The 27240-nt window shown below is 37.4% G+C and overlaps 1 protein-coding gene across 2 annotated transcripts in view; it reads left to right on the forward strand.

Annotated features, from left to right (window-relative positions):
- Nucleotides 1-2301: 2301 nt before the first annotated feature.
- The window catches only part of LOC149162079 (protein MALE DISCOVERER 2-like), a 38607-nt gene continuing 13668 nt past the window's right edge, over nucleotides 2302-27240 (forward strand). Inside the window, exons 1-8 of one of the 2 annotated variants that reach the window (XM_089437126.1) lie at nucleotides 2302-3015; nucleotides 3842-4214; nucleotides 4393-4525; nucleotides 8209-8280; nucleotides 25000-25143; nucleotides 25238-25381; nucleotides 26660-26755; nucleotides 26896-26960. In XM_089437126.1, the coding sequence (XP_089293252.1) occupies nucleotides 4106-4214; nucleotides 4393-4525; nucleotides 8209-8280; nucleotides 25000-25143; nucleotides 25238-25381; nucleotides 26660-26755; nucleotides 26896-26960 (763 nt within the window). In that variant the 5' untranslated portion in view covers nucleotides 2302-3015; nucleotides 3842-4105. The remainder of the gene's footprint in view (nucleotides 3016-3841; nucleotides 4215-4392; nucleotides 4526-8208; nucleotides 8281-24999; nucleotides 25144-25237; nucleotides 25382-26659; nucleotides 26756-26895; nucleotides 26961-27240) is intronic. The other variant, XM_089437125.1, reaches the window with a different exon arrangement.

Consider the following 27240-nt stretch of genomic DNA (forward strand, 5'->3'; position numbering starts at 1 on the left):
CTTATGTATTTTCTAACTTCTCCAAATTAAGTTATCATGACACACTTGTTTTTTTAAATTGCTTTGCATATATCTAAATTAAATTACAATTCAAAGTTTAACTATTTACTATGTATTTTATAACTTTTCGAAATTAAGCTATCATGAAACACTTGTTTTCTAAATTGCTTTGCAATTTGGATGATCTCACAAATAAAAATATAAAAAGATTTACAACTTCATAAAAATTAGAAATAAGTTCATCATTGACTTTGCATTAATTACACTACGTTAGAAATATTTACCTATTTGCTAAACTAAAATATTAGACAAATATATATTTTTTTTAGATATGTTATTTTTTTAATCATTTTATTAGTGAAAGCAATTAAAGTCTAATGTGAAAATACAAAAAGCAATTTAAATAAGTCAAAATTAAAAGGTAATAAACTAAAATAAAATAAGAAAGGAAATTTTTTATCACTAATAAAAAAGCTAAAATTTCTTTCCATATTATTATTTTTAATTATAATTCATAATCTTGTAAATAATTTATAACAATATTATATATATTAATAGATATAATAATATATTTTTATGCTGTGGTTCACGAACACCCCGGCAGTTGAGTGGTTGCTACGTTTGGTTAGTGAATGGTTGTCTCTGGTCAGTGAGTGGTTGCTACGTCCCTAGTCAGTGAATGGTTGCTACGTCCATGGGAAAATCAGCTACTAGCAAGACTTAACCCTAAGGGCTTCGCCTAGAATGGACCGTGTGACCTCCCGATGCTACGTCCCTAGTCAGTGAGTGGTTGCTACGTCTAGTCAGTGAATGGTTGCTACGTCCATGAAATACGGCTACTGCAAGACCTAACCCTAAGGGCTTCGCCTAAAATGGACTGTGTGACCTCCCGATGGCGAGACCCGAGCTAACCCTTGGGCTAATAAATATAATAATATTATATATATTTGCCATTAATATATATATATATATATGAGTGACTCAATGTTAATAGCTAATAAATATATGAAACAGCTTTGCACATATTTTCCTACAATAGTGTGACACTTAAGTTACAATTGATAATTGTTTATATAAACTTGCTATTCAAAGCATTTAAATCTCTTTTCACTTTTAAGATAGACAATTCAATTCTCTTTTTCAAATTTATAAATAAATAATAATTTCTTTATTTGGTCATCTTTTAACAAAAAAACACTCTTTATTTATGTATATTAAGTTTAATTATTTATTATGTATTTTTTAAATTCTCGAAATTAAGTTATCATGAAACACTTACTTTGCATATATTTGAATTAAATTACAATTTAAAGTTTAACTATTTGGCGTCACCCATATGCCCTTAGTGTAGGAGGTTAGAAGCAATATGAATGCAAGTCCCATCACCAACTCTGACTTCTAAAATTTTGGTGTTTGGAATTGATTTGAGTTTTGGTATTTGGAATCGATTTGCAAATAGTCCCACAGTTATTTGCATATTTCTAAATTAAATTACAATTTCAAAACATCTATTATAATATTTTTTTTTCAAAATTTTAAAGTCATCTCTATTATAATAATTTTAAAATATTCAAATACAATTTAAAAACATTTTTTATTTTTTAATATCAGTCAATAAATTATAATTTTTTAATAAACATGAATTAATCATCAACGAAAAACAAGTAATTAAAGAATCAAAATAGAATATACTTTAAAATTCACGAAAATTAAAAACAAGCGGAACACACGTAAAAGTAAATAATATTTCAAAATTCACTAAAAATAAAAACAAGGGGTAAGGAAATATAAAACCATTTAGTGTGAAATTGAAAAGGTCAAAATGAAATGGTAAAAAATATAAAACTATTTAGTGTGAAATTGAAAAAGTCAAAATGAAATGGTAAAACTGTCTTCCAGTGTAGAATATGCTCGCGATGTTGGAAATGAGGGGCGGAAAAAACAAGAGGCGGAACTTAAATAAGACAAAACATTAGAAGATGCGTGTTAAATACTGTCTTTCACGACGTGGCCAGGGCCCACATCGATCTCATTCTCGGCTAAGGCCACGCTGTCCGCTAAATCCCGGAGCAGCGCTGAAAGGAATGGATGAGATCTCAAATAGGCAGCCTGTTTGTTTCCAAAACGCGGGAGGTTAAATCAAACAGAGCCACCCTACCTCCAATGATGCATGTCTGACATCTACTAAAGCTTACTTTGAGTCTCCTCCAAGCCTCCCACACCTTTCCATCCCTCGTACAGCTCGCAGGTCGAATCGTGGGACTCACAAAAAAATGTTTTAAAAAGGGCATTCACCAGACTCCGAGGGCACAAGCAAAGGAGAAGGTCAATAAGAATAAACAATAGAGGGCAGAAATATTATCAAAATGAAGAGGCGGAGGAGGGAATGAAAACAGATAGACTGGGCTTACGCGTCTTATTGACGGCGTCAGCCTCCGTCATCCACCGGCAGGCAGGCTAAAATGGAGGAACGGAGAAGAAAAAGCATATGCAAGAAGGTGGAAGAATGAAAAATAATGAAGAAAAGCGTAAAAGTGCGGCGAATCCTTCAAACACAGACATGGTGCTTCTGCCTGGAAGCTCGCCAAAACCTTTATCTGATGGAAATACTCCCGACTTTGACTGCATACGGTGTTAATGCCAATTTTCTTTTGACTGGAGTCCAAATTTGGAAGGTGCCTGAATGCTGAAATCTTGCCATGATTTCTGTCTAAATTTTCAGCGAAATCTATGAGAATGTTTCTGCGGAGAATCTAGCAGATTTTGCAGGTTTCCTTGTAAAAAGCAAAAAAGGATTGGTACAGTGTAGATTATTTGTCTGATTTTTGGTGGATAGAAGAGCTTCCGCGTCCAATTTATTGGACTCGCGCTTAATGGAGGGAGTTTCTGTGGCGAATTTGTGAATTTACGAGGTTCTCGTTGAAGTTTTCCTTTATAGTGTCTGCGATCTAATTTCAGAGCTCAGACTCGCAGTTCGCAGCCTTCTTAAGAATACGCGGTTTGAAAAATTTATAGGTACATCTGTTCTCACTGCATTAAAACCTTTAGATCATAGTATCTCTTTCAAATTTGACAATTTCAGTGACGTCTCGTTGCTTCTTTGCAAAGTCTGGTGGAGTCGGTCAAAAATCGTAGTTTTGGCTTCAGAGTTTGGTAGCTTTGGTCAGAAATTACGGTTTTCGTTAGCGCGGGGCGACAATTACGTTTTTTTTGAATCTGTCATCACCATCCCTTATTATGATAGTTTTCCCCCGTGTTCATGATGTGACATTGATCTTTATTATTGTTGATTTTGGCATTGATTCTGTTGTATTTGGTTAAGCAGTGCGTCTCACAGATTCAAAATTTTATTTCTCAGAGACACGTTAGTTGTAAGTTCCTTGACTCCGCGCATTTCTTCGCAATCTTGAGTATATTTTCTCAGATATCACATCGCCTGCTTTTGGCAGCCGAGTATCGGTGCTTTTTTAGTCGGCTTCAATCTTTCCTGCTTTAACGTATTATTGGAGTTTCATTTATATAATATGAAGTGTCTGGTTCTCATTTATGCTATTTTTCAATCTGTTATTCTAGTTTTTCCTCCGAATACTGAATGCTGAGTAAGATCGCAATTCCTACAATCCGTGCTTGCCTGCTGCTGTGGTCAGTCGTATTTATATTGTTGAATTTGTACTACGCGGGCGTTGAATTGTGACTTGTGGTAGGGGGTAATGTTCATGTGCCAGTATAAAGGAAAACCTGGAAACTGTAAAATTGTAGATACAGAGGTTGTTTACTGCTTCTTGGTGTGTGTCCAATCAAATATTTCGGCCTCCACATATAGATACTGATATTTGTTTAGTGTTTTTTGGATGTAGCATGCATCCAGGGTGAAGGATCTCCCGAGGCTACTAGGGTTTGTTGAAGTTGACCGCAGAATAGAATACGGACTTCTTCGTTTACGATATAAAAGCATTCAGTGAATTGCAGGACGCCTCTACAAGCAAAAGTCAACTGATTTGAGGAGTTGTCGGAAAAAATAGTTTTGCAGACAAAAGTTTATGATCATCACATTTAAGTTATATTTTAGGACTGCCAGTTGTGAAAGTAAAGCCTAAACAAAATAATGGGATGCCGATGGAGAAACGCGGTCAGGCTTCAGTTCTTCCAAGAATTTTATGCCATCTTGCTATTGCATTTAGCTGTTCGTAATTGTTGGTCTCTTAATTCTGAAGGTACGTGCTTAGTTACCCACCTTCTGTACGCATTTGTTTTGATATTAGTACTAGTTCTACATTTAGGTGCTTGGCAGTATTACAGAAATGTATCATGCCTTTGGAATATCCCTTAGTACTCGACTCTGATCTGAGGTCTATTGGATAAAGAATTCACTCCAAAGGATTGCAAATGCAGGCATGGCAATGTTGGCATTTCGAGAGTCTGTGCATATGGATCCATACAATGCCTTCTCAAACTGGAACCCTTATGATGAGGATCCTTGCAAATGGCGAGGAGTAAGTTGTGTAAATGGGAAAGTCATCTCTCTGTAAGTGATTCAAGAAAGATAAATCTTTGAATATAATTCCTCTTGTACGGTTATTATCTGCAGTGTGTGTGCATTTTGCAATATTTGTCATATGGCCATTCAATGGATAGTCATGTCAAACAAATTTCATACCATAAATTTATGTAGGAAGGTATAGTTTTTTTTGATGATTCAGTTTGAAACACCAATATGTTGGGAGCTTTTTGGATTCAAAGGGCATATACCAAAGTTTTTAGTGTCCATCCTTTGTTACAAAAGTTGATTTTCCCGAAACTAGTGATGCTTGTGGATTTATCATTTGATAGTGTTGAGTGGTTGATAAGCCATGCACATTGATTTTGTTCCATTACTCTGACTACTATATTTAAATATTTAAGAAGACATTGATATTTGAATAAACCTTTGGTTGTGATAGTTTTCCCACACCACTTTGTTTTCCCCATGACTTAATTTGTAATATTGCTAATGGAAAAATTAACAGTTTTAACAAGAACATGCAATAAATCCAACAAAAATTTTCAGTAAACACCCATAAAACAGAAATTCTCCCACACATGCCAAAATGGGCAAATTTTATTATATGATCTTCTTGGAGTACAATATGAAATAGGAAATGTGCACCTGGGCTTGAACAAGGCAAGCTACAAGCCTCAGGTGGATGCTCTCTTAATGCCCAATTGCTCTGCCAGAATTTGCCCACTAGGAACCTGCGCTGGCTTTGTATTTTCTGCACTGCTGACTGTGTTGAGACCTTGATTTGTCCCCTCCAATCTGCCCAGAAACTTCTGATAAATCAATTCTGGAATCCTTGTCAAAAATCCAGAAAAACCCAGAAAGGGTTTGCCTTAATTGCCCCCAAATTGCTTGGCCGTTCTCCACTGCTAGAAATTTCCTCCTGTAGCAGAAAATGGTGTTTACTGCTCCCCAGATGGCTAGGAATTCCCCACAAATCCACTCCAACCAAAATCCGGACAACCCAACTCCTCAATCCTTCACCCAAGTCATCCCACACTCAGCACCCACAAGTGACTGTACAGGCCTGTACAGGATGATGCAGTCCCACGTCCCAGAAATTCATTCTGATGTGGAAGATGTCCTCTGCTCCTGAAAATCCTCCTTTTTAGCCTGGAATTTAGTCAAGAAACACACCAACAACAATGCAATCCCCAACTCTGGTACCACCCTTCCTCCAGAACTGCGTGGCCTCTTCTTTTGCGTCCCAACTGAACCAAAATGGCGTGGTACCTGCGTAGTGTGTCTCATCCAGCCTCAAGTAAATATAAAAGCCTTTCTAGGTTGGCACTCAAGGTCCACCGAAGAGAGGTTGAGCTTCCTCCTTGGGAAACTCTTGTGCTCAACAGCACTTTTCAACTCAGCTGAAGTTCAACTAGTGTGCCTCCTTTGCCATAAATAATCTTCACTTAAACTACTCCTTGCATGGATAAGATGAAATATTTCCCAAATATATTTCCGGTGAGATACATTACTCACTTTATTAACTATTTCTGTCTTAATCCACACCAAGGAACATGTCAATATCCTCATGGTCATCATATTGTAATTATTGAGATGATGTTTTCTGCATATTTCAACACATGACACCTTCTCTCTGACCAATCAGCACCTTGTAAGTGCCACATGATTGCCTAAAAATAGGTGTGCTAAAAATTGCAGTGACCACTAGAAAAAGAGGAACCTCAAAACGTGAAGCTAAGCCTCATAAAAAATAAGAATCACCTCCTAAAAAATAGGAACCTCAAAATGTCAAAGTAACATGTCATGATAAGCATCATAAAAAATTAGGAACTAAAAATAAAATAGGAACTTCAAAGTGCCAAAATAACATGTAAATTTAAGCCTCATAAAAGCTAGGACCCTCCTGAAAATTAGAAACCTCCTCCTAAAAATTAGGAACTTCAAAATGCCAGAATGATGCCAGTGGCAACACTTACTACAAATAGGATGCCAAAAAAATAGAGACTGCTAAGAATAGCACCACCATGCTTGTAGAAAAAAATAAATTGTTCAATTCTTTTGCCTTCAGGGAACGAGAATATGTTTTCTGTTCCACCATGAAGCCCGAACTGTTAAAAATAGTAGTGTCACAAAATACCTCGCATGTTGCTAATAATAGCCTCCTTAGATTTGCATGATAACAAGGAACCTGGATATGCCATCAAATTCAACATGTGAACCTTCGAACGTGAACTCCACAAAATAGCAATGTCTCAGAATTGCAATTATGTCACATGCAAATTGTCAGTAAATTCTGAATGCACCTATCAACCATCATGAACCATTTCTGCATTTCAAACTGCAATGCTCAAAATGGCCCCCAGGATTGAACTGATATTTGACACAAATGATTTGGAATTTGCTATATCAACCATCATGGATTGCCTCTAATGAACTGGCCTGATAAACAAATTTGGCTGCAATTATGGGTGCTAACAGTATCCCCCTGTGGGATGCCAAGAATCCAGAAATCTCTGGGAATAGCCAATTACCAGTGACCACTCAAACTTTTCTACCACTGAATTTGCAATCTGCTTCAAAATCTTGATGCCAAAATTAGTTTTCTTTTGAAAATCTGAATGATTGAAATATAACCTGGAAAGCACATTGCCTTCATTTAATGTCCCTGCATACGTTTTTGGTTAGTTGCTAACAGGTGGATGACTCCTAATTTTGACTTAGAAAACCGAAAATACCACTAATGTCGTTCAGATATGACATTGTTGGGACCTTGACTCCATACAAACTTCAGGATAACAGCTCTGGCTTCATGATAGAATATGACTATTAACTTTGACCATTTTCAGGTTTCTGCAGATAGAATTATTAGATTCTGCTGCTGCAGCTGCTTTTATTTATTGGAAATACAAATAGGCTTCTACGCCAATAGGATAAACTGGATTAATGCTCAGCGAATGAACTTATTTAAAAATGTAAATCTAACATACCCTAACCTGATAACAAATTAGAAACTGCTAAATGAAGTCAAATTTCAAATGTAGATATGCATGCAGTGTAAAAGCACTATGGGACTTATTTTCAAGCGTGGCTGCCATACTGCAGAATTATGTGAACGATGGTAAGACAGTATGGCATTTCAGCTCGTATATCCAACTTAAATGGATAATTCATTTTTATATCCAACTTATAGACAATCTATATTGTGAAATTTACAAGTGTAGGAACTTGCAACAATCTAAACTTCTGATCTTGTACTTTGGAGGGATGCCTGATTATAAAACTATCATTTGTAATAATGCAAATTATAATGGTTCTTTTCTTTAAAAGATAATAGCAAAAAAACTCATATTTCTTTTGGCATGGCATTGCTGTTTAAAGTTTAAACGAACCAATTTTTGGGGTCTGGTCAAGGTTGAGCAGACTTTTGATTTTTTTGAAAATTATCGAAATTAAATTCATACTTTAGTTAGTGATGTCTTTTATTGGTGTGTAAGCCTACATGTTTGATGTTTATATTGGTTATTTTTGAATGGTAGTGTACATTTAAAAGTGTCATTTTCCTGAACAACTATATTTTGTCCCTGATTTTCTTATTTTCTTGTCTTTTTCAAACAGGCCCACTATCTGTAAGAGTTAAAAGGCACATTATAAACATTAAAAATAAATCTTCTTTACCAATAATTGAATTTATTTTGTTATGGTTCCAGGGAGTTGGTAGACCTTTCTCTTCGAGGAATTCTGGCACCTGAACTTGGGCAACTTATCCATCTTCAAAAACTGTAAGTAGCTACAAATTTGGGGCAAATTTTGTTGTTTACTTTTGCTGAGACAATGGTTTACTTTTCTGAAGCTGTCACTTGGTATCATATTCAATTTGTATGCATGTTTATCCAAGCATTTAAGTTGCAGGATATCCTTCATAATTTCTTTTCACTTGGAAACTTTTTTTTTTTCACTGAACAAAAATATTTGTACAAAACTTTTCCGAACACATCTAGGTCATATCTGCAATATCTGTTGGTCCTTTGTTCTGCTTTTCAACATTTATTAGTCCCCCTGTTCTCCCCATATACACAAAGACTTCTTTTACAAAAAGGTTGAAGTTAACAGCTTTACTATATAACCAAAACTGCTTACTTGACTGTAATGACAATACTATGAAAATGGGTTTCATATACAACAAAATACAAAGGAACCAGAAAACTACACATGCAGACTATGATAACTTAATTGATGTGTGGGCTAGGCCCCTTAAGCTCCTTGCTGTCCTCTGATTGAATCAGTATATCCCCGAGGAAACTTTATCATTGTTTTATAGTATATACATTATGTGATTATTCTCTTCTTGAATGGCAATGAACCAAACCTATAGCCATTCTGTATGGGCATATCACAGTTTTTTTTTTGAAAGGAAAAAAACTGATATACTCATTAGATAGGAATATATACATATCTGTTCATACATCCAGCTATCTGGAGAACATTACGAGGAGACAAGATTGACTCCAATGATCCAAAAATAGTACGTTTCCCTTTTCTTCCTGTGTTTGTCCTTTTACATATCAATTTACATCTTTGTCAACATGGGAAAAACATATACAAGATTAACTAGCAAAAATATGGCTACAGCCGGAACTCCATAGCTTCTAATTGTTCCCCATTCCTGTATTCGTAGGTGCCTGCAGAACCAAAAGGAAGCTCCAGAGCTTCTTTTGAAAGGGCTCTGCTTCCATATTAAGCTTGTGCTGAATGTAGTTGTAGGTAATCCACTCAAAGGTGGTGGAATTCTGTTTGATGTCCTGAAGTATGTAATCAAAGCCAAAATTCTGCACCGTGGCTCTTCTGTTAGCCCAGTCAATGGCCAGCTTTGAGTCTCCGGGGACTTGGATCTGGGAGATGTATTTTTTGTTAGCTATATCCAGAAGAAGATAAAGGGCAATAAATTTGGTGTTGTTGTTGGATTCTGGAACCTCTGCCAGGGGAGTACCTGCTGTAAATGAAATGTGTTTGATTGTAATAGATGACAACGCTGACTCCACAATGGGGAGGGTGCCCCTGACTTGTGCCATCGAAATAGCCCCAAGGCACATTGTAATCCAATTCTGGCATCTGTGGAATTCGTTGTGCAGCAGATTTTGGTCAGCTTTATGGAAATTTGTAAGTGAAATTATCTATCCTAGAAGCACATATGTACGGAGAAATTCTTTTGTCCTGTAAAATTGAAAAACTGCGGGTGCGCCAAATATTTTCAATGAGAATGCAGGGCAGACTGGAGAAGGAATGAACAGCTTTGTCTAGAAACCTAAGTTGCACTGAAACGGATACGGGAACGGATACGGAAATGGGGTTTGAAATGGATACGGCAAATTTTCAAAAAATATGGATATGCTACGGCAAGGAAACGACATATATGTATATACACACACACACGACAAAATAGAACTTTCATATTACCATTCATCTTTTAGAATCTAGATTCTATATTTAAAAATACATAATCATCATCATGAAATCCACATAAACAAATCATCATCATCAATTCAGCATAAACATTGTCATCATCATTAGTGATTATTATAACATTCAACATATCATCAAGTTTATGTTTCCAATTTCAATCATCAACATCATCACCAAAACTAATAATGCTATATGCACACTACATAGTGCAAATTACAAAATGAACTATGACTGGCAGTCTACTATCATATGACATATTATGGTATTCAATGTTCATTGTTCAAAAGTTTAAAACATCATCATAAATTACATTTACATATCATCAAATATATCTTCATCCATGTAATTATATCCACACCATCATTTGGATCCTCTCCATGAGTGGGAGCACTGCTGCCATGTACAGTTGAAGATGCAATTATTGGTGCCTCCTTGTCAAACAAAGTCATATGAGACATGGCATTCAACGTCATATCCAAGTCAGGAAACTCTGGAAATGGATCCAAAACCTTAAAAATGCCCAAAATGTTTCAAAAATAGGATTTTGAGTTTCCAAAAAAATGGAAATGTTTCAGAAATAGGATCTTGCATTTCCAAAAAACTGAAACGTTTCCGTGCTGTATCCTAACGTTTCCGTTTCCGAAACGCCGAATGACGTTTTTGGGGTTTTGGAGGGACTTTTCTGGTAACTTAGATTTAAATATGGCAAGCGTTTTCTGTTTTCATGATTTAAAATTTCAGACCATTAAACTTTTTGTTTTTGTCCAAAATTATCTACCATATAAAGTGATTTTTAGTGTTTTAAATACACTAAATCTATGTTCCACCAGGACCCCGTGGAGTGGGGATGGGGGGAGGGGGGCAGGCATGGGTGCAGGTGTGGGGGAAACACACACGGTGTATGTGTGCGAGTACCCTCATATTTTAGGGAAATTTATAGGAGACGGGGGAATGTTGGGTTACATAATTTTTTTTTAATACACGTCACAATCTACAGAGACACAATTCAAATCCATATTCAATAATGAAAGTATAAATGCATTGATCCATACATAATTGAATAAAATAATGAAATATGTTTACTGATACATACATCCATTCATCCATACAACACGAGAGATTCAACAATGAAATTCATTGATCCATATTCATCATTCTAGAATCTACATGATTTAAAAATTAAATTCATCATTCTAGATTTTAAATTGATTTAATATTTAAATTCATCATTCATCATTCTAGAATCTAATTAGTGTGAAGCAGAATAGACTATAGTAGATAATGAAGTCTGAAGACTGGAATAGTAAATTGATATAAATCGAACTCAAAAATAGTAAATAGTGATGAATCAAAGAGTCAATCTGAGGTCATTGATATCTAGAGTCAAGACTCAAAGGTTGAAACTGAAAATTAACAATGTTCAATGAGCATTGAAGGAGTGCCGCGGGGGAGGAGAGGCCAAAGTTAACTGGTAAGTCTGATAGCACTGTGGGGTAAACTGAACAAAGGTAAGCTTGGTAAGTCGAATGAGTGAGTGAGGGATTGCAAATTAGTTTAGGTTTTGATATTTGTTATGTGTTTTTATTAGTTTTAACTTTATTTGTTTTTTGTTTTAAAATATTTTTAAATCTTAAGGGTTATTAGACAAACAAAATTGAGGAGGGGTGCTTTTGGGCATCCTCCCTCAAAAAGGGCGCTTCTGGGCATCCCCCTTCAAAAGGGGTTCTTTTGGGTGTCCCCATTTTGAGGGGGGACGCCTAGAAGTGCATCCCTTTTGGGGACACATGCCCCTCGCTCTTGGGAAATGTTTCCCCTTGCATCTCTCTAGAAGGGGGACGCGGGGAAACTTTTCCCCAGGCGCCCCCCTGCCCAGGTGCGTGGGAAACATCAAGTGCATGCACCCCACCTGGGGGATGTGTCCCCATGGAACAGTGCACTAAACAACTCTGAATTCACTCTTCAGACTTAATGATTGACAACCATATAATGTCCCAATTTTAATAACAACAATTCAAAATAAAATATTGGCACACTACCACTGACTACTAAGAGTTTCAGGAAATATTTCTGTTGTATGCTGAATCAAATTAAAAAATAACTGTTCTTGATTATCAAACCAAAAAACTAGTTTTTAAGTTCTGATCACAGATGCTTGAACACTCTTCAAAATCAGTTTCTTTGGAATTAATGTCAATGCCAACTCAATGATCATAAAATTTACTTGTGTTAATTTGTCAAAAACATGGTCACAATTTTTTCTTCAGATAAATGTAATTCACTTCTCTTCTCGATGTGTTAAAAGGTACGGGTAATAACTTGTAATATCCATGGTAGTTTGCCCTATAAATGGTGCATGCACCCCGCGTGGGGGACGTGTCCCCGTGGAACACTGCACTAAACAACGCTGAATTCACTCTTCAGACTTAATGATTGACAACCATATAATCTCCCAATTTTAATAACAACAATTCAAAATAAAATATTGGCACACTACCACTGACTACTCAAAGTTTCAGAAAATATTTCTGTTCTATGCTGAATCAAATTAAAAAATCACTGTTCTTGATTATCAACCCCAAAAACTAGTTTTAAAGTTCTGATCACAGATGCATGAACTCTCTTCAAAATCAATTTCTTTGGAATTAATGTCAATACCAACTCAATGATTATAAAATTTACTTGTTAATTTGTCAAAAACACGGTCTCAAATTTTTCTTCAGATAAATGCAGTTCACTTCTCTACTCGATGTGTTAAAAGGTACAGGTAATAACTTGTAATATCCACTGTAGTTTGCCCTATAAATGGTCCACAAATTTGGTTTTCCACACAGGTAGCTCCTTTAATCCACAATGGCTGCTTTGCACTTTATCCATGGTGGCTAGATCCCTCAAACGGACTCATGGGCCTTAACAATAAACCATCCCATGGCTTTGACAAATAATACATCGCCTTTTCTAACAATCTTAAGTGGCGACTCAAATAATACATAGTCTTCTCTAACAATCTTAAGTGGCGACTCTTCTATATCCCTAAGAGGTGGCTTACTTGAAATATCACCTTTCTTCACATGTATAAAAGTAATGTTATGTGGACAACCTTTCTCTAATGGTGGCTCATATAGGTGGAAATTCTTACTTTGACGGCTATAGCAATGTTATCTTCCTTTTATTTGATGGCTTCCCCATTTTTTTAAAACCATGGGAATCAACAAGTCATTGGAGTGATACAGGTTAGGCCTAGGATCAAACCTATTGGCTGCTATTATAACCCAAGGGCCAAGAGTATATCCAACAGTCTGCATGTCAGATATACCAATAACTTGTGACTTAGCAAGCGTCGAGGCATCCTGAAGCACATCGGAGTGGATGTCTATCCCAAGGGGTTTCTACCCTTCCAGCCTTATCACATCAGGCCAACATGTCACTTGTGGGAATGGAACACAAGTGGGAAGAGAACAAACTGTCTACCCAACCAGTTGAGCTATGATCCCGGGACATGGGAATCACAACTATCCACATGATCTAGCATCCCTTTATTTGGTGGCTTCCCTTTCGATGTGGGAATCATAGTGTCCATGGCTTGATTCCTTGGTGGTTCATCCTATTTAGTGGCTTGGTGGTATATACACCTATTTTTAATTTCTACGGTCTATGTATATACTTTCATTAATACCTTGGTTTTGTTCCCAGAATGAATAATGTAGGTGTAGAGTACTAGGGCATTTTTTTCCCTTTGGGTTTTGAAATTTGAAATTTATTGCAATAATAACACATATTATTAACAACCTTTCCAATAGCAATTAAAATGCAATAGTGGACAGATAAACAATATCAATAAGATGCATAGGCAGTATGGAAACTTCAGTGATTCAATTCCACTTAACAACAATTCACTACGGGTGTTACACCCTATAGTATCAATATTGAAGATATAGTCCAATTTATTCTTAATCAATTCAACAGTTGGTAAGCTCTCAGTGTTGTAAATCCACAACCTCAAACAACAACTAATCCCACAACCTTAACCACTTACGAAATAGTAACTTAAGAATTCTGTTGCACATGTGATGCTCTAGTTGGCTAAACGTTTAACTGTCTTGTCCAACTGATTTGTTGCTTGATGTTTGGTTGCTATTCCAGGGAGTTCCAGTTTCTCTGCCACAGAGACTCGGATCTCCTTCTATCCTTAAATGATTCACAAACCTGCCTCTGTATTTAAATTACTGTGACAATCAGACTGGAATTTGGGAAGACCGCAGATAACCTATGCCCTGATTTGCCTTATGATGATCCGACCTGTCCAATTGTAGATGACCGTGACTTCTAGTACTGGTTCGCAGTGTTAAGAGATGCCAAACTTCCATGCTACCAGGAAAACCACACGGAAATTCTTCTAGAAAGTCTGGCCCTGTAGTTTGCGACCTGCAATTTCAGATTGTATTGTAGGAAAGTCTCACCGTCCAGAAACCTCCATTCCCTGAGAGTAACCACATAAAACTTGTTGACCAAATGAATTACCACAGGGACTTGCTTCTTGGCCATAATAGATCTGAATTATTCCTAGGAAACACACTGTAACAGGACAGAGGAAAACCAGATAGATGTGATTGAATTACAAGGGAATATGCTATGCCAGAACAGAAAAAGGTCATCAATCCTCAAAATCAAACTAGAACTGCTCCAATAATCTGTGCCAGAAGAAAGAGAATGTGTCTAGGTAGGGTGGGATCAGCTCCACCGAAACTAGACAAAAGGGATTAGCTAGGGTTGGATCACCTCCACCGAAACTAATCAGAAAGAAGGGGTCTTAAAACCCTCAGAGCCTCAGGCTCAAGAAAATCAGAGATATTCCAATTCAAATTTGATGATGATCAAATGAATCCAACTTTCCTTTATTTATAGATTTCCCCTTGGGGTTTTTCAAATGTGAGGGGTGGCAATATAACCCCCGATTTGGGTTTTTTTGCTCTAGCCTACCCAAAATTCACCCAATGTTGCCTCAAACATTGGAAAATTGGGTCTTCCCCCTTTATCAAGACTAGAGCCTACAGGGTTGGATAGGCTACTATGTCCACTCTTGGCCAATTAATCAATTGGGTACATTACTGTATGTTTGTACATGATGGAAGGCAGCGAGCTTAGCAATGTAATAGTTTGCAAATATTATCAATAAAATTACGTCTGGTTGTACATGGACAAGGACAAGAGTTAAAGACATGTCCGGTTGTAGATGGACAAGGACAAGAGTTAAAGACATGTCCGGTTGTAGATGGACAAGGACAAGAGTTAAAGACATGTCCGGTTGTAGATGGACAAGGACAAGAGTTAAAGAGGGCTATGATTTAAGGAGAGAAGGGGGTAGCTAGAGAGGCTAGACCAAAGTTTATCATATCTTATTAAACCTATACTTGAATTAGTTGAGAAAATGATTTACATAAATTTCTTTTTTGGGATGCCAACATAGCACATTGGAAGCGTTCATATATCAACCCTCTTTTTGGATGGTTAGCGGATTCATCTTTCATTCTAGCTCTTGGTTCTTGTGAAGAAGAGTTCTATAGGAGAGAGCCATTGCTAGTTGGTTGTGCTTTAAGATTGGTTATTGTCCAGCATGTGAGGATGAGGAATGCATGGCTGCATTGGTATTGTTGAGGAAATCGTCTATGGCTGAGAAATCTCTGGAGTCTCCAACATTGACATTTTTGGACTAGTAGCATTGGAGTTATGGAGTGAAATGAAATACCTTGAGGGACTGCATTACAGAGAAGGGGATTCTTTTCTTTGGGTTGTGTAGGCTGAAAGGGAAAGAGAGTTGGAAGTTGAGATGGATATGGACTGATTGAGTAAATTGTGACATTATGGGATTGTTGCGTGTCTGTGTAAATTGTGACAACATGAGATTTTTGATTGCATGTGTGAGAGTCGAGTTGGCCTAGGCGCCCGTCCTTGTGGATTCATAGTCCTAACTCAGGTGACTTGTATGTAGCTAGTTGAAGAAATTTGTTGAGAAAGGTAAGTATTCACTGCTAATTACATTCAAGCTCTGTTTCCTTTGTGTTTATTTACTATTTAATGTTATGATAGCTATTATTTATATGCATTGAGTGTTGGTTGTATTTCTGGTTATTGCATATATATCTTCGTTATGGTTTGCATGAGTTTCTTTTTCGCTGCATGCTTCTCGAATCATGCAAATCATATCTGAATTGGAAATTTAGCTTAAGAATGCAAGTTCTTGTGTACCTTGTGATTTGGGTACATTGCACTTGGTAGTTGAGATGAAATTTTATCATAATGTGGCTCTGCTTGGGGTATGTTAAACTTTCAGTTGGTGGCAGGTGGTGACTCTAATTATTGATGGCTATAGTCACTCCTCATGGACCTGCAACTGAGTAGGCCTCCCTTCCTACAGTGAAGTTGCTTGTAAGTTCTCTTTCGACCAACAATTCTTCTACCTGATGTGTCACTCCAATGCCTTGACACATTCTTTGATCATACAGTCCTTTGGCTCCTTCACTTGCTTCCGTGGCTCCTACACTCAATTCTTCAGCTTCTCTTCACTGTGGCTCTGATATCATTTGAATTTTACATGTATAGGTGTGGACAAGAATACACATTACGTTGATGGTTGTAGCTTGGGTAGTCACTTCTGCACAGGCCTGTCTGTTTAGGCATGCAAGAAGTCGCCTACGAACTCCTTAGAACACTTGCTCAAGTGTGAGCCAGTTACTAATGTAACTTAGCCTAAGCTTCTAACTTAGAAAAAACATATAATTATTATGTTGGATAATTGAGCTAAAGAAACTTAATAAAACTAAAATAAATTATTTAGTTTAGTGAATATGTTTTAATTTAAGCCCTTGATCTCAAGTGAGGTGAGATCTAATCTTGTTCATCAATCATTTTGGGATTAGGATTAGGGTTAGGGATTTAGTTCAATGTAAAGTTATAAAAGCAAGGCTAGGGGGAAGGAGAAGCCACAATAGAACAACACAAGATTGAGATTAAATAAAGTAGAAATGGGTTGGGTTCTTAAGGGCTCAAGCATGGACTCAACAAAAGTAATTGGTGTTCGAGAAGGAGGTCTATACAAATTGATACGACGCCCAACCCAGGCATTGGTACATGACAATGCGATTTTATGTGAGTTATGGCATCGAAGATTTGCTCATATGCATTATAGGTCTTTACCTGCATTAAGGCAGATGGTTACTGGTCTTCTAGAGCTCTAGGTAGAATATGTTGGCGTTTGTAAGGGTTGTGCACTTGGTAAGAATGCCAAGAAATATTTTTTGAGCCATGATAAGGGGATCTTGGATCTAGTACATTCAGATGTATGCGGACCTATGACAACATCATCCTTGGGTAGGTACTTATACCATGTGATGTTCATTGATGATTTCTCTCAGAAAACTTGGATCTACTACATGAAGACCCAAGGATGAGGTTTTCAGCAAATTTGAGGAGTTCAAGGCTCTGGTGGAGAACTTGACAGGAAGGAAGAACAAAGTTTTGAGGTCAGAAATGGAGGAGATTTTACCTTTAGAGAGATCTAGTGATTTCTGTAAGGAGGTAGGGATCAAGAGGGAGTGGATAGTTCCTTACAATCCTCAACAGAATGGAGTTGCAGAAAGGAAGATCAGGTTAGTAGTGGAAGCAATGAAGGTGATGATTCATGATCATGATCTACCCATGTTCTTATGCGCAGAGGCATCCAATACCACTGTTTATGTTTAGAACAAGAGTCCTCACTGGATATTGGAGGATAAGACTCTTGAGGAGGCATTCATAGGAGTGAAGCCAAAGGTTAGTTGTTTGAGGACCTTTGGTTGTCCAATATACATTCACATGCCTAAGGAAAAGAGGAAGAAGCTAGATTGAGGATAGTCATGATGTTATTTTTGATGAGGAGGTAGCCTTTAAGAAGTCTAGAGAGTCCCACCTGGAGATTGATAGTGAAGAGAAGGAGAATCTGAAGGATGCTGGTAAATGTTCCTCTGTTCAAGTCAATCACCCTTTAGACTATCAGGAGGAGTTAGTAGAGCTAGTTGAGCCTGTGGACATGCCTAGAGATGCTGTGGTAACTAGGAAGAGGTCATTGTGGCCTGTGACACTTTGCAGGATGCAGAGGGGCATGCATCTCCCAGAGGTACTTTCAGGGAGAGAAAACGACCAAATAAGTTTTTGAGTTATGTCGCGTTGATGAGCCACATCATTGATTCTGAGCCTTCCAAATATGAGGGGACAGTAAGCCAATAGGTTTAGAAGGATGCCATGATGGAGGAGTATCAGTCCATCATGGAGAACAATGTGTTGGAGATTGTTCCGAGACTAGAGGGGAAGCCATTGGTGGCTTCCAAGTGGATCTATAAAATCGAGCATGCAGTAAATGGCAACATCGAGAAATAAAAAGTGAGGTTCATGGCAAGAGGGTTCTCCTAGAAAGAGGGAGAGGACTATGAGGATACATTTGCTCTAGTTGCAAGTTACACTTCTATCAGAACTATTATTTCTCTTGCTTTTGTTATGGGTTGGATGATACATTAGATGGATGTAAAGAGCACATTCCTTAATGGTGTGACTGAGGAGGAAGTACACATAGAGCAACCTCAAGGCTTCGAGGTACTTGGGAAGGTGTCGCATGGTTGCAGATTTAAGAAGGCTTTGTATGGACTCAAGCAAGCACCCATGACATGGTATTCCAGGATTGATTGATGAGTTTGGGCTTCACCAAGAGTGTTGTGGATTTTGACCTTTACTACATGGTTGTTGATGGTGATCCTCTGATATTGGTACTATATGTTGATGATCTACTCGTTATAGGGGCAGAGAGACTCATCGTCAAGTGCAGGTGCAAGAGTGAGTTAGCCTCAGAGTTTGAGATGAAGGATCTTGGCCTAATACATTATTTCTTGGGATTGGAGGTATGGTAGAGACTAGATGAGATCTTCCTAGGACAAGGGAAGTACATTATCCAGATTTTGAAGAGATTTGGTATGATGGACTGCAAGTCCATGGCTACACCTATGGTGACCAATTTGAAGAAGTTGAGTGATTCTGTTTCAGATTCAGATTTGGTGGCTCCCACAATGTACAAGCAATTGATTGGATCTTTGTTGTACTTGGTTAACACTAGGCCAAATATTTGCTTTGTAGTGAACACCCTGAGCTAGTAAATGGTTGAGTGAAGGTAGGTACATTGGGTTGCAACGAAGCATGTGTTGAGACACTTGTGTGCTACAACTGGATATGGTTTTAGATATGTCATAGGTGGTGAAGTGAGGCTGTAGGGATATACATATTCATATTGGGTTGGGAGTGCACAGGATAGAAAGAGCCCCTCGAGGTGATGCTTTAGCTTGGGATCAACTATGATATCCTGGCTTAGCAGGAAACAAACTTTCGTTGCACTCATCACAATAGAGGCAAAGTATATCATAGCTAGTGCCACAAGTTAGGAAGCAATGTGGCTTTAGAAGCTACTTATAGGGCTAGTCAATTCAGAGCTTGAGACGGACTTGATATTTTGTGATAATCAAAGTTGTGTTAAGCTTTCGAAGAATTTAATTTCTTATGACAAGTTGAAGCACATTGAAATCAAATATCATTTCATTCGAAACATGGTGCATAGAGGAGCTATGAAGCTCTAGTACATATCCACAGACAAGCAGATTATGAACATTCTCACCAAGCCTCTGTCTACAACAAAGTTTGTATACTTCAAGGACAAGCTTGGCGTGATGAGGAATGTCTTCCTCGTTGAGAGGGATTATTGATGTCTTTGTAGGATTGGACATGTCTTCTCCCGAGAAGCTAGAATGACTTGGCTAGGTCATGTTGATTTGACCATAGGAGATTGATGTAATTCACCTGAGAAGCCATTTGGTTAGGGTGATTGGTCCAAGGGCAAGCCTTCTCCTGAGAATCCAAAAAGACTTGGTTGGGTCACGTTGATTTGACCAAAGGAGATTGATGTAGTTCACTTGAGGAGCTATGCTAATTTGGGTGGGCCATGTTGATTTGGTCAGGGGTGAATGGCCCAGGGGCAGATCCTATCCTGAGAAGCCATGGGACTTCGGTTGGGACATGCTGAATTGATCAGAGGAGATTGATACATTTACTTGAGGAGCCATGCTGATTTGGCAAGGGGTAAATGGCCCAGGATACTCACATTGCCTACTCCATGATGGAGTGATCTATAAATGTGCATGTGAGGAGTCGCATTACCTACTCCAAGATGGAGTGATCTATAAACGTTCATGTGAAAAGACATTACATCAACATAGCAAGCTCATGAACTTTTCCTTGTGTAGGAGAAATTTCATGTAAGGAGAAATCTGTTTGCAACCAAGGAGAAGACCTCCCTCGCTAATAGGGAGTGTTGCTTTTTTGTAGCATCAGGAGGTATTCTTGCATGCCTAAGTCGACCCAAAAGAATTGTGAAGAATTAAATAATATATATATATATATATATATTTATCAGTTCTCCAAGTCAGCTCAGCCAAACGATAGAGTGTGTCCCTTGGGTAATTTCTACCGCCATTCGACAAGTATATATACATGATATGACATTTCATTTTCACCACCAAGCAAGTCTTCTATCCCTCTTGGACAACCGCACATGTGATCTAGAAGGACGAGTTTGATCGAGATCTAGACAAGTTTGACCAGTCGAATTGAATGCAATTGTTGACCAAGTTTGTCTTCTATTTGATCGAGTTTATCTTTTGTTCGACTGAGCTATTTGATTGGGTGTTGACCGTCGAATTGGTCGAGTTTGACCGCATAATAGAATAGAGTTGACCATAGGGCTGAGTTTTTGACATTTTTAATGGTTTGACCAACATTGACTTGCTGGAGTTTTGACCAGGTTTGGTTGGTATTTGACTTGTATTATTGGCACCAATTTCTAGACAAATTGTTGATTTTTAAATCTTGTTGAACAATAATTTCTCTTGAAGAAAAATTGTTGGGTTTTCTCACAATGTTGGGTCTCCCAAGGTAAAAATATTGTCTCTATTGTGCATGGCTGTCTTTGTACGATCCTTACTGTTTCTGGCATTCCACTGCATTTATTGTTGATATTTTTTGAAGTGTAATTGCTCAGTGATATCAATGGCATAAGAATGCAGTGTGAAGATCATTAGGAAGTAATTGTTTGGAAGGAAATAGTATTCTATTGTCCTCTTGTGGCAAAATTCAACAGGTTACACATGTTTGCTACATTTATAGAGGTGAATAGAATGTATCTGACAAGCTTGTTTCTAGAATTTCATGCTTAGTTGATATGTAAACTTGATTGCTTGTAATTGTTTTTTTGCAATTGATATATGGTTTTTTTTGCAAGATCAGGCCTTTTATATTTCTATAAAAAATATGTACATAGATTATTATCACAAGCTACTGGTCTCCCACTTGGGAAATTAGGCCAGTAGCATAAGTTCAAAATTTTATCGTTGCATATCTCAGAGCCTAGCAAACTGGCTTTTAAACTAAAAAAAGAACTAGGAAATAAACGAAACCACAAAATAACATACATGAGGATGACAATGCCTTTATAGATGCTTTGCTTGAAACCTTTGGATTGCTTGATCATTACTTAGTTGGTGAGTGCATCGAGGTCGATGAGTGTTTCTCACTCTCATCATCAAAGGAAAAAATTCAATGTGTGCCAATTTCTTGGCAAGAATTGTTACTCTTGTTGAGCTTGTTCACTTTGTCTGTTAGCCCAACCATGTAGATTATCATTTCTTGTTGAGTGTCTGCTCTATCTATAAGCACATTGCCCATGAGAGTTTCATATGCCAATATAGGCTAACGATTTGCATGCAGGAGGAATAGCAAGCTCTAGAAGAGTTTCCCAAGTTAAGTATCTAGTCTTTGGTATCCCGATTGACTGGCATGTTAGGAATTAATCTTCTAGCGTGTCTGACTTGGTCTTCAACATCATAAATCCCTTTCTGGACTGCTTTAGGGATATTATCCCTGCATCTTGCCATAGTAGAGCGAGTTGCTACTTTGAGGATGGGTTTGGTTGATAGAGGGGGGAGATGTATTAGTGGCTGCAGAGGGGGGCTACGATGGCCTCTCCTGCCTCCTCAGTGAGTGGAGTAGAGGCGATGTCTAGCCATGTCACGAGAAGCACAAAGAGAGATAAAACAAAGGGGGGATAACACAGAGAGAGAGGGAGAGAATATTCGTAATCAGGGAAGGGGCTGAGAGGAGGGACAAGAAAAAAAATAGGTGCACTAGGAGGCTAGGAGCATAAACACGATGTGGTAGACCAATGAAGAGAAGAGAGTTAGAGAAACCCCAATCTTTAGTAAATTAGGCAAAGAGAGATTGGTCTGGCAAAAGAAAAGAACCTCTGGAAATAGGCTCAAAGGGGGAATTGAAAGAACAAACCACTGACGAACCTAAAACTCCTTAGCCAAGTCCATAGGGAGTCAGATGTGACTTGCCTTGTGTTGGTTAATTTCTAGCTAATGACCACAACTAAGCTTGCATACAACAATAGCTCCATCGTGAGATGGACATTGGCCCAAATTCCCCTTAAACTAGTCTCTTGCAAAAATGGCGACTCCGAAAAATCCCTTGGGAGCCTGCGAGGAGTGTTTGTTAGTGATATTATAAGCAATAGGAAGAGGGTTTGTCACCTAGCTATAACCTTCTCCCACTATCCTGTGTCATAATACTTAATTTATTGCCCAACAACTTCCATGATTGTCACCAAGATGCTTCCACAAACCAAATTCGGGACGAATGATCCTTCCCATGACTCCCACACGACAAAGATAGTCACTTCAACGACCTCTTATGGACTAACCAACTTCCCCATTAGGCGCGAATGTACAATGTAACATGTAGCCTGTAGAATGCCATTTGGTGGTAGTTTTGCTACCTTTCTCTAAATGCTCAACTCTTATTTCAATCTGTGTAGGATGCCCTACCATGCAATGTTATTGGAACTAGCCTGAAACGGTGGAACTGGTCGGTCCAATCGGTTTGGGGGTCAAACTGGTCCAGTTAGAGGTCTGGAATTGGAAATGGCCAATTCGGTATCGAACCAACTTATTTTCACTGAACCGATTGGTTCTGTACATTGTGACCAAAGACGTTCTAAATGCAAATTGTTTTAAGAAAACAAGAATTTTTGGGTGGGGTAGGCTAACATTCAAGCCTATGGCCTTGCTATTGCTATGCAATTCATGGTAATGTTTTTCTTTTTTGTTTGCTAGGTAATGTGAGTTTTGAGATGACTGGTACGCTTAACTTGTGGGTTGACCCAGGGGCATCTAAATCGTCAAAATCACCTGGGTATCACACCTTGCTTGGGCCACACCAGCCATTAAAATGGCTGATTTTTGCCCACGGAGTTTCGAACATGTGACCTTTACACCATGGAGTGCCTTAACAAAACACTCTGTCACCGTCTGCTCTATACGCCTCGTGGGCTAATTCATGGTAATGTTGACATTCTCCTTTTATCTTTCATTTTCATCTTTTTACTAAAATTTTTAATATTACCATGAATCGACTCAAGATGTTTGAGAGTGGTTCCAACTTCCAACCTCATTGGTTTTTATATGGATAAAGTAGAATTTTAGATCTCACTCAAAATCCAACAAATTTAATAGTTAGCTTTGGGGGTATTCTAACTTTTCCTTTGGATTTTGTCATGTACGAGGGTGTGGAACTAGTATTTATTCAAGAGCACCAAGTCCTCTATGTACCTTGATGCCAGTGGCATTGGCTGTTGAACTCCTCTCTCATGACCCTACTAAAAATGCCCCTTCACTCAAACAAAATCTTGACTTGACATGGTACATTTCTTCTATCGTATTTTAATTCTTAGAGGGTGATATTGATGACGAAGATCCCAATATAGGCAATGATTTTGATGATATGTAGGTATTTGTTGTAGCATGATTTTTTTTGGATGCTAGAGGCCATCTAGAGCCTGTTTGTTGATGTATTTTTGGTTTAGAGATGGATTGCACTCGGTGCTGTTTTGGTTATGTGCACCTGTACATGCTATATTTATGAGAACGTTTGCCTATGTGTGTATAAATGGTTTGGATTCATATGGATGCACATGAATATATATGTTTTTCTTTAAAATTTGAATATTTTGTATTTTGGTCAACTGGTTTTTTTACTGGTTCCAACCAGTTCCTGGTTCAGATGGTTCTCTGGTTCGATCACCGGTTCATTTCCCATAACATTGCTCCCATGTGAACACCCACCGTCGGGAGACAATTGATATATGTTGGTTGATTAGTAGCTTCTGTAATCTTCTTGTATTTCAGCATAATTTGCTTCTGATGCTTTTTGTTATTACCAATGCTGCGTAACGGATAAGTCAGTCTCATGGCTGTAACACTTAAAATTGGACTGTAAAGCTATGTTTTGAAGCCTATAACAATCAATAATGCTATTTAGTAATTACAGCTTTGGAATAAAGCGTATAATTTTATGTTGTTGTCAATTCTTTGCAAGGTGTTCATCATGATGAGGATACAGTTTCAATGTATTCTCTAAATATGTTAGTCATTTTTTCAAAAAACTTTTAAGGTAATGAGATCTATAGGGATTTTGTTTGTCTGGTGAAAGTATAATTTCCTGTAAATAATGATCCATAGAGAATAGAAACATGCTATTTATGGTCTAAAAACAATGGTAGGCAACATGGTGTGGATCATAATAATTTCTTAGGGTCAATATTTAGTTTTATAATTTTATTTGTCTTTTTATCATTAAAATCCCAAGGGTAAGATGTTTATGCAATATGTTTTGGTTATGATTGCAATTGTTTAATATTTATTGATTTATTGTTACTATTATTTTTAAATGCTTGTGAAGAGATTAAATTTTGAGTGTTTCTATGTGTGGACTATTACAGATTGGATTCTTAGAATTTTTTATTATTTGAAAGTTCACTTTTTTGGCTATAGAATGTGCTTCTTTGCAGGTTTTATTTTTATCGTAGTAGCTTAAACATTAGATCTTCTTATTGTGTTTTTCAATGGCAACCACAGTGCCCTTGGTGGGAACAATTTCTCAGGGAGCATTCCAAAAGAACTTGGAGAGTTAGGAAATCTGGAGCTTTTGAATTTAAGACATAATGGCTTGGTTGGAAAGATTCCTTCAAATCTGGGAAATATGTCAACCCTCAAAAGCCTGTAAGTGATGGCTTATCTTGTTGGATCAAATATGCATTTGTATACCAGCTGAACATTTCTTGACCATGCAGCTTTGTTGTAATTGCCATTGCAGTCTTCTCACAGGCAATAAACTTGACGGCAGCATTCCACCTGAACTTGGCAATCTTATCTCTCTTTGTGAGTTACAGCTGGACAGAAATCAATTGTCTGGATTTATACCAGGTTTTGACCCTAGAAATCAGAAAGCCAGCAAAAGGTATGAGGACCTTGTAGGTCATAAATTGTAAGTTGTATGCTTTCTGCATGTACATTTGAATTTCATGACGGAAGGTTATATGCAATACATATTGCTTTGTTATGCCTGGACATATAGATAATGAGCTTGAACCTGTCCAGATACTCTACCTTCATATGCTTGACATTTCAATCCTATTGGTTCTCCATATATGTAACGGAAAATTCAGCTAAAAATTGCAGATGAAAAGATTTTAGATTCTAAGAAAAATGGGGAATTTAGACGTTAATCACTGATTAATTATATTGACTGTTTGGCTACTATGTACAGTATGTTGCTTTTTATTGCAATCCACAGTTTGGCCTGTTCTATGAATAGGGCTTCTGTTTAAAAGAAAAATTCTTCACTTTTGAAAATAAATGACTATAGGGTTGTTAAATCTTATGTTTATTTCCAAACACACAATAATATGTTAAACCTCTACAGCCCATCTGCAAGACCTTTGGAGAATATTCGACCAAGGCATATTACCGAACCCATTTTTGTTGTAAAAGCTTATCAGGTATGGAAGATTGAGGATCAATCACTGTAGATGAGAAGGCTTTAGGAAGCTTTGTTTTCATTATGTATTTTAAGGCTTTTACACATACTGAATGCGAATTTTTGCAATGCCTACAATCCATTCTTGCAGTGCTGAAAATCCATTCGTGCATGACTTTACCTCAGATTATGTTTCTTGACGATCTGTCCACATTTTCCTGTTCAACCTGTTATCCTTCAAAGTGGACTAATAATGATAGGTTGTAATTAGAACCGTCTATTTTTCCTCTAGGACTTCAAGTGTGCTAGATTATAAATATCAATGCTTGCACCCCGCATATGCTGTCCTCTTGAAAATTTCCTTCCAATACTCTAGTGTGTCTATTTTTGTAAATGCTTTGCAGTGCGCAAAATCCATTCTTGCAGGCCATTTACTGAGATTATGTTTTGTATTCATCTGTCCACATTTTCCTGTACAACCTATTATCCTAAAAAGTGGACTATTAAAGATTTACTATAATTATAACTATCTCTGTTGATTGATTTTTCCCTAGAATTCAAGTGCACTAGTTTATAAGTATCAATGCTTGCATAGTGCTTGTGTTGTCCTCTTGAAAATTTCTGTCAAGTACTCTAGCGTCTTTAATAAGAAGTGAAGTTGGCAACGGAATTTATTTCTGTATTGGTGATGCCAATATTATGAGCACGGTCAATTGAGTATCAGTTTTGATTGTATTGATTATATTCTATCATTTGCAGTGTCAGCCTATGTGGTTTGAAGAACCTAAGGAAAGCTGATTTTTCTTTCAACTATTTTCAAGGAGAAATCCCTTCTTGTCTAGATCACTTACCATGGTAAGCATTCAATTTTTCCTTGTCAACATTTTACTGGTTTCACTGTGAAGACAAATCTTCCTTCTCTTGCAGATTGTTTTGTATGTTTTTAAGATGTCATTTATGTTAATAGTAGAATCTCGTCGAATTTGATGATTCAGGTCAAGCTTTCAATGGAATTGTTTCCAAGATCAAATATCTGAGCATCACTTTCAGCGAAGATGTGGTATGTTTGTCTATTTTTGCAAGCCTTTTTAGCTATTTACATTGTTGTGTTTACGAGGCTTTTTGATTCTTAAAGGTACAAAATGCTAGTATGAAGGAAAAAACTTAGTTGTCAATTTGTTTATGGTTAATGAGGCCTTTGTGACACTCCTATCAAACTGTAACATATTTCATAAACAGTAATTATATTAGTGCCTTTCTTTCATAACCTGCGTTAATGATTTTCTCCCTTCTTGCATTATTGAAGAAAAACAATTTATAATATGTTATATGGAAAGGCT

The sequence above is a fragment of the Pinus tabuliformis genome, chromosome 5_2 (assembly GCF_031772625.1).
Source record: "Pinus tabuliformis cultivar Carrire ecotype Pingquan chromosome 5_2, CPIR1, whole genome shotgun sequence".
In the NCBI taxonomy this organism is placed as follows: domain Eukaryota; kingdom Viridiplantae; phylum Streptophyta; class Pinopsida; order Pinales; family Pinaceae; genus Pinus; species Pinus tabuliformis.